The sequence below is a fragment of the Mobula hypostoma genome, chromosome 9 (genome assembly GCF_963921235.1).
Source record: "Mobula hypostoma chromosome 9, sMobHyp1.1, whole genome shotgun sequence".
Taxonomy (NCBI): domain Eukaryota; kingdom Metazoa; phylum Chordata; class Chondrichthyes; order Myliobatiformes; family Myliobatidae; genus Mobula; species Mobula hypostoma.
Genome location: NC_086105.1, coordinates 111,879,672 through 111,892,119, shown reverse-complemented (window position 1 = coordinate 111,892,119; position 12,448 = coordinate 111,879,672). Strand labels below are relative to the sequence as shown.

At 43.3% G+C, this 12,448-nt stretch overlaps 1 protein-coding gene across 9 annotated transcripts in view; it reads right to left on the bottom strand.

Moving 5' to 3' along the window:
- Positions 1–12,448, bottom strand: part of tnrc18 (trinucleotide repeat containing 18) — a 227,082-nt gene that overhangs the window by 22,039 nt on the left and 192,595 nt on the right. For all 9 annotated transcript variants that reach the window (XM_063058917.1, XM_063058919.1, XM_063058918.1 and 6 more), the window contains 3 exons: positions 11,542–11,659; positions 3,821–3,896; positions 3,051–3,159 (listed from right to left, as the gene is read on the bottom strand). In XM_063058917.1, the coding sequence (XP_062914987.1) occupies positions 3,051–3,159; positions 3,821–3,896; positions 11,542–11,659 (303 nt within the window). The remainder of the gene's footprint in view (positions 1–3,050; positions 3,160–3,820; positions 3,897–11,541; positions 11,660–12,448) is intronic.

The following is a 12,448-nucleotide window of genomic DNA, read 5'->3' as shown; positions in this document are numbered from 1 at the left end:
TTGAACTTGGGTTGTCTCTACTGTAGAGTGTTGTACTAACCACTATGCTATTGTGCAGCCCTTTGTCTGATTCCTATGTAACTTTTAGTCATACCTCCATTTTCCAGCAAGGTAAATTGATCGTGACCCAGAGCAAAACCTATAATCCTGTTTCCCTACATGGCTTAGTGATGCAGAGATTCAGTGACAGGTCTGTGCAGGCCAAGTGACAAAGCGAGCCCTGGAGAGCGATTGAATCAAAAATCTCTGTAAGGATAACAGGATTGTAATAGTGGGAGATTTTAATTTCTCTGGTATTGACTTGGCCACACAGTGTTAAGAGCCTGGACGTGGTGCAATCTGTGAAACGTGCCCAGGCAAGTTTCCTGAATCAGTACAGGGAAGGCCCTACTTGGGAGATGCAGTACTGAAACTTCTCTTGGGGAATGAAGCAGGGCAAGTATCTGAAGAAGCAGTCGAGAAACATTTTGCCTTCAGCGACCTTAATTCTATCAGTTTTAAGATAGTGATGGAAAAGGATAGGACAGGTTCAGAGGCTGGGGTCCTACTAGAATTGGGCTAACCTTGATGGAATTAAGCGGAGGTTGAAATGAACAAATAGCAATTGGCAGACTTTTAAGAGTGATATATGAAGAATCTGGACGCAGCATATAGGGTGGGAAGTTTAGGGGACCCTGGCTGATGAGATATATTGAGGTGCTGGTCAAGAAAAAGATGGAAATATATATGGGTTTAAGAGGTCAGGGATGATTGTAAGAGTGTAACTACAAGCATATGAAGATTAGGAATACAGTTAAGAGGGAAATCAGGAGGAAAAAAACTGTTTCCCCCCTAAGTGTATTCTTATAGCCATTGGCAAAGTTCCTGAAGCCTGGAACTGATGATCCATTGTTCAAGAACGGTAGCAAGGACAAGCCAGGGAACTACAGCCCAGTCAACCAGACACCAGTAGTGCGGAAGTTATTGGAGGGAATTCTGAGGGTCAGGATCCAGCAGCATTTGATAGAGAGAGTCTGATTAGGAGGAGTCAACATGGAAGTTGTGTTTGACAAATCTGGAACAGAGAGTCTTAGGGGTACAAGTGCGCACTTCGTTGGAAATGGCGTTACCAATAGATATTGTGGTGAAAAGGGGATTTAACACACTAAAGACACAGAAGATTCTGCAGGTACTGGAAATCTTGAGCATCATACTCAAGATGCTGAAGGAACTCATCAGATCAGGCGGCATCTATGAAGAGGAATAAATTGTCAATATTTTGGGTGTGTTGACTGGTTATTCTTCTCCATAGATGCTAACTGACCTGCTGTGTTCTGCCAGTGTGTTTAGCACACTGGCCTTCATCAGTCAGGGCATTGAATATAGGAGCTCGTTGGTAAGCTCCCACTTGGAATACTGTGTACAATTTTAGTCGCCCTGTTACTGAAAGAAATGGCTAATCTAGAGCAATGGTCCCCAACCACCGGGACGCGGACCGGTACCAGGCCGCAAAGCATGGGCTACCGGGCCGTGAGAAAACGATATGTGTCAGCTGCACCTTTCCTCATTCCCTGTCACGCACTGGTGAACTTGAACATAGGGTTGCCAACTGTCCCGTATTTGCCAGGACATCCCGTATATTGGGCTAAATTGGTTTGTCCCATACGGGACCGTCCTTGTCCTGTATTTCCCCCACTAAGGTAGAGCATTCCTATGAAACCTTCTGTGCGAAATGGCGTAAAGTGAAGAAGCAATTACCATTAATTTATATGGGAAAAATTTTTGAGCATTCCCAGACCCAAAAAAATAACCTACCAAATCATAGAAAATAACACATAAAACCGAAAATAAATAACACTAACATATAGTAAAAGCAGGAATGATATGATAAATACATTGCCTATATAAAGTAGAAAGAATGTATGTACAGTATCGTCAGGAAGATGAAGGCAAAACCGATTTGTGGGGAAAAAAATTGGCACATACGGTCATGCGCAGATCACATGTACATGTAATCACAGGTGCCCGCACAAGGCTTCATGGTCATGGTAGTCTTTCCTGGGGTAAAGTGTCCCAGGATTTGACTGGTACTTTTGTCCCTTATTTAGGAGTGGGAAAGTTGGCAACCCAACTGTAAAAGACATAGTGAGGTGAGTTTAACCCTACTTCAACAACCCCCACCCCGCCCCCAGTCGGCCGGTCCGCAAGAATATTGTCAATATTAAACCGGTCTGTGGTGCAAAAAAGGTTGGGGACCCCTGATCCAGAGGGAGTGCAGAAAAATTTATGAGGACTTTGCCAAGACTAGAGGGCTCAAGTTGCAGGGAAGGATTGTCCCAGCCTTTATTCCTTGGGTGATCTTATAGAAGTGTTTAAAATTGTGAGAGGCATAGGTAAGGTGGAGCAACAGTGTTTGCAAAAATTAGGGGACATAGATTTAGGGTGAGAGAGGAGAAATTTTAAAGGGAGCTGAAGGGAAACTTTTCCACACAGAGAGTGATAAGTATATGGAATTGGCTGCCAAAGGAAGTGGTTGGGGCAGGTACAACAAGATCATTTAGGAAACACTTGGACAGGTAGATGGAGGGGACGGGGCCAATGCTGGGAATTGGGACTATCCGGGTGGAAAATGTGGTGGCATGGACATTGGCCTGTATCCATAGAAGAGCTCTATGACTTCCTCTGCCGATTGGTCTCATACACATATGACAGAAATAGGCCACCAATGATTTTCTAACTGGCCAAAATTTCACATTCTCCAAGCCACTAGATGTTCGAGACCAGAGTTCCCTCCCACTTTTTTTTCACTTTTCTCTCTAACTACAATTGTTATACTATGTCAAAAAAATTTATTACAGGCAAACTGGGAGGGATACTGTGACTTCTACACTTCAAGGCAAACCCACTAGAGTCCCTATAGCTGAATCACCATTAAGTTTGCAATCCTCACACCTCCTGCATGCCAGGCAGGGTTTGACGTGACTCTGTGGGATATTTTTTCTTTAATGACAGCCTGACAAGGTAGGCCAATCTACATTTCCTCTGGCTCACAAACTGATAGTGACGGGTACCTCTGACAACAGTTCCTGGGTAGAGACAGCGATATTGTTGACTCCAATATGCAGCGATACGAGTACCTTCAGGCAGTAACCTCACAGAGGAGGGTTTAACATCAATGATCTGCATTAAAGAGATATTGGAAAGAGAACAAGATGCAAAATTAAAGTTGGAATTTCAGATTATTTCAGTTCTGACAAACAAAATGCTCTCTTTAGTAGCCAATGCTCTTGGGTTTAACTTACTGAGAATGTAAAAAAATTGCACTTTTGAAGATCCTGAACAAAATACATAAAACACCTAGTTGCATTCAACAGCTTTAATGTCGGAACTCAAACCATATCCCCCTCCCCATGTGCTTCACAGAAGTGTTACCAAGTGAAAAGAAATTGACAGCGTCAATAGGAGATATGGCAGATCCCCCTAAAACTGAGAAAAGTTAAGTTTAAGACCATTTAAAAAGATATAAAGTGAGGTGGAGAGGTGGAGACATACATGGAGGTAAATTCGAGAACTTGGGACCTAGGAAGATGAAAACATGGTTATAAATAATAAAGAGATTAGATGTAGGGGCAAACTAGAGCACGGTTGTAGATACCTTAAAGAAACATGGGATTCCTGCGGTGGTCTGATCATTGTTTGACTTGCCTCACTCTGAGTACTTCGACTTTGTACAAAATTCAAGGTTGAAGGAAAGCTCATGCAAAATCATTTCCAAATTGAACAGAGTGCAGAACGTGACTAAAACAGCAGAGGGATTTTATTGGCATAACAAGCCACTCACCGCTTCCTGTAAAAGTTGTTCCAATGAATAGATGTGAGGACGATTTCCCCTCTCTCCCTCTACAACCACACGGTATCTAGAATAGGAATTGAAGAATCCAGATGTGAACTCAAAGCTCTCTAGCATTTTTAGAAGGTCCAAACTTCTAATCGTATTTCATGGTGTACACAAGATAGCAAAAAGTTATGTGTGAAGAAAGAACTGTTGATTACTTAACAAATGTAGATGAGAATTTGAAATAAAAGGGACCAGACTTAAATCAACTCAGTATTTGCGACTTCAAGAAAACAGGACATAAGAAATAGGAGGAGGAGTCAATCATAAGACCACTTTGACTCTGCTCAGCTGTTCAATAAGATCTGATCTGTTCTGGCCTCATTCCATTTCCCTGCCTGTTGTCGATACCTGATTTCTCTTACAGTCGAAAAATCTACCTCACCCTTGAATATATTCAATTGCTTCACCTCCTGGGCTCTCTGATATGCAGTACTTCTGAGAGAAAAAATTCTCATCATTCCCAATTTGGAAAGGTGGCCCCTATTCTGAAACTATGTCACCCAGCTCTGGGTTTCCCCTAAAGAGGAAACATGATGGTGAAGATAGAGATTAGTTTCAATTGGCCGCATGTACATCAAAGCATGCAGTGAAATGTGGTGTTTTGCACCAATGACCAACACAACTTGAAGATGTGCTCGGAGCAAACCCGTAGGTGTCACCATGCTTCATCACCAAAATGGCATGCCCACAACCTACCAACTCTAACCTTTTCATCTTTGGACTGTGGGAGAAATCGGAGCTACTAGGGGAAACCCAGGCGGTCACAGGGAGAAAGTACAAACTCCTTACAGACAGTAGCGGGAATTGAACCCCGATCTTATAGCAGGCACTGTGAAGTGTTGCACTACTTGTTTGTCCATGATTTCAATGGAAGACCAGCTGTTGCTGCCACAGCAAAATCAGTACAATTTGCTGGTTGTCTTTGTTCAGTGGAGTTATGCACTTTTTATACAGATAAAAGGAAAGACTTTCAGATGATTGCTGCACTGCACTCCAGCAGAAGACCACAGCTTTAACGCAGTCCACTTGAGCAGAAAAACCCGCAAGCACTAAAAAAAGTTGCATTTATTGAAAGTCAAACACAAACAACGCACATCATAGTCAATGTCACATTTATGGTGTTGTTTAGAGTTGCACTTTATGACACAGAGCAACTGGCTTGTGCATAGCAAACTGCCATAAATAAAAATCTGATCTTGATCAAATCCATTTGTTTCAGTGATATTGATGGAGGGATGAATATTAGCCAAGTTATAGAAACATAGAAAATAGGTGCAGGAGTAGGCCATTCGGCCCTTCGAGCCTGCACCGCCATTTATTATGATCATGGCTGATCATCCAACTCAGAACCCCGCCCCAGCCTTCCCTCCATACCCCCTGACCCCTGTAGCCACGAGGGCCATATCTAACTCCCTCTTAAACATAGCCAATGAACTGGCCTCAACAGTTTCCTGTGGCAGAGAATTCCACAGATTCACCACTCTCTGTGTGAAGAAGTTTTTCCTAATCTCGGTCCTAAAAGGCTTCCCCTCTATCCTCAAACTGTGACCCCTCGTTCTGGACTTCCCCAACATCGGGAACAATCTTCCTGCATCTAGCCTGTCCCATCCCTTTAGGATCTGATACGTTTCAATCAGATCTCCCCTCAATCTTCTAAATTCCAACGAGTACAAGCCCAGTTCATCCAGTCTTTCTTCATATGAAAGTCCTGCCATCCCAGGAATCAATCTGGTGAACCTTCTTTGTACTCCCTCTATGGCAAAGATGTCTTTCCTCAGATTAGGGGACCAAAACTGCACACAATACTCCAGGTGTGGTCTCACCAAGGCCTTGTACAACTGCAGTAGTACCTCCCTGCTCCTGTACTCGAATCCTCTCGCTATAAATGCCAGCATACCATTCGCCTTTTTCACCGCCTGCTGTACCTGCATGCCCACTTTCAATGACTGGTGTATAATGACACCCAGGTCTCGTTGCACCTCCCCTTTTCCTAATCGGCCACCATTCAGATAATAATCTTGGAGATGCTGCATTTAATTCCCTCATCCAAGTCATTAATATATATTGTAAACAACTGGGGTCCCAGCACTGAGCCTTGCGGTACCCCACTAGTCACCGCCTGCCATTCTGAAAAGGTACAGTTTATTCCCACTCTTTGCTTCCTGTCTGCTAACCAATTCTCTATCCACACCAATACCTTACCCCCAATACCGTGTGCTTTAAGTTTGCACACTAATCTCCTGTGTGGGACCTTGTCAAAAGCCTTTTGAAAATCCAAATATACCACATCCACTGGTTCTCCCCTATCCACTCTACTAGTTACATCCTCAAAAAATTCTATGAGATTCGTCAGACATAATTTTCCTTTCACAAATCCATGCTGACTTTGTCCGATCATTTCACCACTTTCCAAATGTGCTGTTATCACATCCTTGATAACTGACTCCAGCAGTTTCCCCACCACCGACGTTAGGCTAACCGGTCTATAATTCCCCGGTTTCTCTCTCCCTCCTTTTTTAAAAAGTGGGGTTACATTAGCCACCCTCCAATCCTCAGGAACTAGTCCAGAATCTAACGAGTTTTGAAAAATTATCACTAATGCATCCACTATTTCTTGGGCTACTTCCTTAAGCACTCTAGGATGCAGACCATCTGGCCCTGGGGATTTATCTGCCTTCAATCCCTTCAATTTACCTAACACCACTTCCCTACTAACATGTATTTCACTCAGTTCCTCCATCTCACTGGACCCTCTGTCCCCTACTATTTCTGGAAGATTATTTATGTCCTCCTTAGTGAAGACAGAACCAAAGTAATTATTCAATTGGTCTGCCATGTCCTTGCTCCCCATAATCAATTCACCTGTTTCTGTCTGCAGGGGACCTACATTTGTCTTTACCAGTCTTTTCCTTTTTACATATCTATAAAAGCTTTTACAGTCCGTTTTTATGTTCCCCGCCAGTTTTCTCTCATAATCTTTTTTCCCCTTCCTAATTAAGCCCTTTGTCCTCCTCTGCTGAACTCTGAATTTCTCCCAGTCCTCAGGTGAGCCACTTTCTCTGGCTAATTTGTATGCTACTTCTTTGGAATTGATACTATCCCTAATTTCTCTTGTCAGCCACGGGTGCACTACCTTCCTTGATTTATTCTTTTGCCAAACTGAGATGAACAATTGTTGTAGTTCATCCATGCAACCTTTAAATGCTTGCCATTGCATATCAACCGTCAATCCTTTAAGTGTCATTTGCCAGTCTATCTTAGCTAATTCACATCTCATACCTTCAAAGTTACCTCTCTTTAAGTTCAGAACCTTTGTTTCTGAATTAACTATCTCACTCTCCATATTAATGAAGAATTCCACCATATTATGGTCACTCTTACCCAAGGGGCCTCTCACGACAAGATCGCTAATTAACCCTTCCTCATTGCTCAAAACCCAGTCCAGAATAGCCTGCTCTCTAGTTGGTTCCTCGACATGTTGGTTCAAAAAACCATCCCGCATACATTCCAAGAAATCCTCTTCCTCAGCACCTTTACCAATTTGGTTCACCCAGTCTACATGTAGATTGAAGTCACCCATTATAACTGCTGTTCCTTTATTGCACACATTTCTAATTTCCTGTTTAATACCATCTCCGACCTCACTACTACTGTTAGGTGGCCTGTACACAACTCCCACCAGCGTCTTCTGCCCCTTAGTGTTACGCAGCTCTACCCATATCGATTCCACATCTTCCCGGCTTATGTCCTTCCTTTCTATTGCGTTAATCTCTTCTTTAACCAGCAACGCCACCCCACCTCCCCTTCCTTCATGTCTATCCCTCCTGAATATTGAATATCCCTGAACGTTGAGCTCCCATCCCTGGTCATCCTGGAGCCATGTCTCTGGCACAAATGCCTGGATTGTTACTGAAATGGTGCCATGGGATCTTTAACAAATGAGGGAGCAAACAAGATCTTGGTCTCATGTTTTATCTGAAAGATGGTACCTCTAAAATCTCTGTAGCTGCTTCACACCCTTGATACTGCACTGTGATAGTGGTCTGACCTGCCCTCAAGTCCTTGGAATGGGACGTACACCACAGCCTTGTAACTGAGGTGAAAGAGCTAAGCTTCTACTAAGCCACAGCTGACACCTCATTCTTGGCACCCTATGTGTTCTATTGGCTCAGATTTGTTACTCCCATGCCTGTAGGCACAAAATGTGGCCTACCTATAAAATACTTCTTTTTTAAATTATCACATGAGGTTAAAAGTTAATCATTTGGATTGAAGAGATGACCTATATTTTTTGGCTACTACAGACCATCTGTTGTTTATGTTGAGTCAGTTACAGTGCACAACAGACACATGATTACAGCTACCTCTGAATAAAGTTTCTGAAATCGAGGAGACACTTCACATAGCAAAGAGGCGCTCCCAAATTCACTCTGAACTTGATAGTTCTTTGCTTGGCTCAGAAATAGGTGTATGGTAGATGAAAACTGGGGTGTTTTTCTCAGCAAAATGAAAACTCTGCAGAAAAGGACTTTTGTTTGTTTCATACGCTAGTAATAGATGTGGCTCGATGATCCTTTAGTGGTCCCTCACTCTCTGCTTGTGGATTACAGAACACTTCCAGCTCAGAGTACAGATCGCTCAGCTCAGAGTCCAAGCCACAGGCACAGCCCCGAGCAGCACCTGCTTCACTGCCCACAAGTTGCCCTTCAGATGAGACGTTCAGCAGAACGATGAGACCAGAAGGACACTAAAGATACATTAATTTATTCAATCAAGGACAGGATATTCTCCCCAGTGTCCTGCCCATTGCTTATCCCTCAAAAGTAAAGCAAACAATAAGCAGCAGATGAACCCATTATCCCAAGGCCATTTGGCAACCGGCAGTGCCTCAGTATTTCCTATGACCGCGGCTGCCTTGGCCAAGAATGCAAAAAATTGATAAAGAAATATCTCCTTTTATCAGACTATTTTATTTTTAGATTTCTACTTCTGACCCAGTTGAAATGCTTCACTATGCTTACCCCAGGTGTCTTGGAACACTCAGCTTACAGATGCTCTGAGTGGATCCAGTGGACAATGTGTTAAATATATAAATGAATGCCAGTGCTCCTTAATTGCCTAAGGTACAACAGCAGTGTTTCTTTGAAGCATTTTGGCCATCTTTATTCGATGCAGTGAGGCTCCTGCTAATGCTGAGCAGCTTGATCTTGACATAGTGGGAACAGATGTGCTCAGATTGGGCTGTGCCCTGGGGCAAGGAGAAAGTCAGACCAACTGCTGGACTCATCATCATGACATGCTGATTTGTAATGGAAGGGCAAAAGATTTGGACATGACTGGAGGACACAAGGCACAGGTTCGAGCAGACCTTTCTGTCACATGATATTCACATTGGTGATTACTTCCTTTAGATGCCTTAGAACAGGGCCTACTACAAATGGATTTACAGTGTGCTTAGAGTAGAACAGTTCATTCCTAGAACTGATATATAACGGGCGCTGTTTTTCATTGATATCAATCCTATTTCCCCATCTCAGTTAGATGTCTGAAATAAGCATTGAAGAATCAGAACTTGCAAGCTCAAGGCTTTTTGAAGAGTCATTTTCAAGTACTGAGGCCAAGGTAAACAGCATAAACAATTCACCACAAAATACTGCAGACACTATGACCTTGAACAATAAACAGAGAATGCTGGAAGATCAGTCAGCATCTGCAGCGCGGGAAACGGTCAGTCTCAACTCTGTTGCTCTCTCCAAAATTGCTGTGTGATCTGATGAACATTTCTAGCATAGGGATCTGGCCTGCTCTATTCAGCACTCTTCGGTAGCCCCAAGGCCACTGAAGTAATTATTATTGTCTACTTCTAAAATATATTAACCAAAGTTCCTCTCTGCAGACCAGGAATGGGCTCCCCTCCCACTAATGGCTCTGCAGTCACCCAGTCCCACCCTAACTGCCACCTCTTGGGGGGATTTATCCAAAGGTAACCCAGCTGCTGAGCCATTCCACGCTCAATTGTTTGTTTCCATTGGGTGAGGTGACTGCCTTCAGAAAAAGGTCTGAGGCCTAATTTTTAGCAATCCTCAAGCCTTTGCAACAGATGGACGTTCTCCCTTCCTCCTCAAATCTAGCCCAGAGCATGTGGATTTTGGCTCCTTTCTGTGGGGAGGAAGAAGTAGTTCTGGCTGGGAGACTGCAATGTGAAGGTGCGTTGTGGAGTCATCAGACTGCAGATTTGCTTGGTCATGGTTTCTGCTGCAGAAGTCACAGCCTAACATGAGATGGAGGCGAGTGGGAAAATCACATGTGACCTGGAGATAATGAGAGGTCTCTCATTTCTGTTACCCACAACTCCTCAGATGTGCTTTTGCTAGCTGACTTTTTGTCAAACAGGAAACATGGTGCGCAAGTCAGGAGAAAACCACATCTACAGCAGGTGCCATCTCCCTGGCCCAATGCCCATTCCTGGAGCAGTAAAGGTACCTACATCAGACTATTGCTTATTGACAATATTTCTGCCTTCAATACTATTATTCCAAGCAAACTCTGGATCCTGGGAATTAAGGTCTCCAGCTGCAACTGGATCCTTGACTTCATGAGCAGCAGACCGATCAGTGAGAAAAGGCAGCACCACCTCCGCCACAGTTATTCTAAACATTGGTGCACCCTCAGCCCACTGATCTACGTTTGCAGATGACACCCGCCTCCTGCACCCCCCCCCCCCGTAATAGTCCGCATCTCAAATGACAATGAGTCGGAGTACAGGAAGAGGATTGAGAGATGAGTGATATGGGTGTCATAACAGTAACCTTTCCCTCAATGACAACAGAAGAGCTGGTCAGGAGGATGACCAAGCCCAAGCCAAATGTCATGGCCCCATCTACTTCAATTCCATTTGGTCTGTTGTACTCTATGCCGGTTGATTCAAGAATGCATCTAGATTAGGGGTTCCCAACCCAGGGTCCACAGACCCCTTGCTTAATGTCCATAGCGTAAAAAAGGTTGGGAACCCCTGGCCTAGATACTTCTTAAATGCTGTAAGTGTCTCTTTCTCTCAACCCCCTCAGGCAATGCATTTCATAATCAAATCATTCACAGAGTGAAAAACTTCTTCCTCAGATCTTCGGATGCAGAGAAGATTTACACGGATGTTGCCTGGATTGGGGAGCATGCCTTATGAGAATAGGTTGAGTGAACTTGGCCGTTTTCTCCTTGGAGCAACGGAGGATAAGAAGTGACCTGATAGAAGTGTACAAGATAATGAGATGCATTGATCGTGTGGAAAGTCAGAAGCTTTTTCCCAGGACTAAAATGGCTAGCATGAGAGGGCATAGTTTTAAGGTGCTTGGAAGCAGGTACAGAGGAGGTGTCAGGGGTAAGTTTTTTTACGCAGAGAGTGGTGAGTATGTGGAATGGGCTGCCGGCGGTGGTGGTAGAGGCAGAAATGAAACGTCTTTTAAGAGACTCCTGGATAGGTACATACAGCTTAGAAAAATAGAAGGTTATGGGCAAGCCTAGGTAATTCTAAAGTAAGGATATGTTTGGCACAGCTTTGTAGTCTGAAGGGTCTGTATTGTGCTGTAGGTTTTCTATGTTTCTATGTTCCCTCTAAAAGCTCCTACCCTAACCTTAAGCCTATGCCCTCTGCTTTGGGGAAAACTTACATATCAGGAGAATGAACAGTTTTCACATAGCCAGCATAAAGCAGCTTGTCGTCCATTGGAATCAGCACGCGAAGGCCATCCTTGAGCTCATCCTTGTCAATCACACATGAGCGAGGAGCTGTAGGAAGTGAAGGAAATCTCTTGTTAACTCCTTGGTGATGAATCTCTGTATCCAACCCTGATGGAATGTAATCCCATCAGTGATAACGTCTATTAACACTGTGTCATTAATTAACGTTCCCTAGAAGCTTGACAGAGACTTACCATACACAAAATGTAGCAAGAATTACAGGCGATAATCAAAAAAGAGAAGAGAGACAGAGGGTCAAAATTACAACAAAATCTGCAGATATTGGAATTCTAAAGTAAAAACTGAAAATGTTGGAATTGCAGTAACCCAGCAGAATCTGTAGAAGATGCTGTGTTATCTGCTGAGAAGCAGATGGCTTAAGTGTGTGGAGAACTCACGGAATCAGACTTTATAAAACCACAGAGATAAGGAAAGACAAAAGCTCTAGCAATTTAATTATAGTTTGGACAATTGCACAAATCCCAATCAAGCCCGTATTTAAGGTGCCTTTATTCAGATCCATTATCCACAGGACTATAATGTCTCTGGCTAGGCTGCAAGCAAAATTTTTGTTTCCCAACAAGTAAAGGAGATGTAAGCATGCACGCATGCTTCTCTCCCCAAGTATTTTCAGAAAATAAAATGGAAAGAACTGCAAGTAGCAAGGAGGAGAGAGGTTCTTGGAATAGACCACATAAGCAGAATAGGCTGCTTCTCTGCTACACAAGCTTAATCTTTTAAAATGTTTTCTTTATAACAAAAACAGCTCTGGTGTTATAGAAAATGGGAATTTAAACTTATAGTCATTGTACTGAAGGACTACGCATTGTCTAGTGG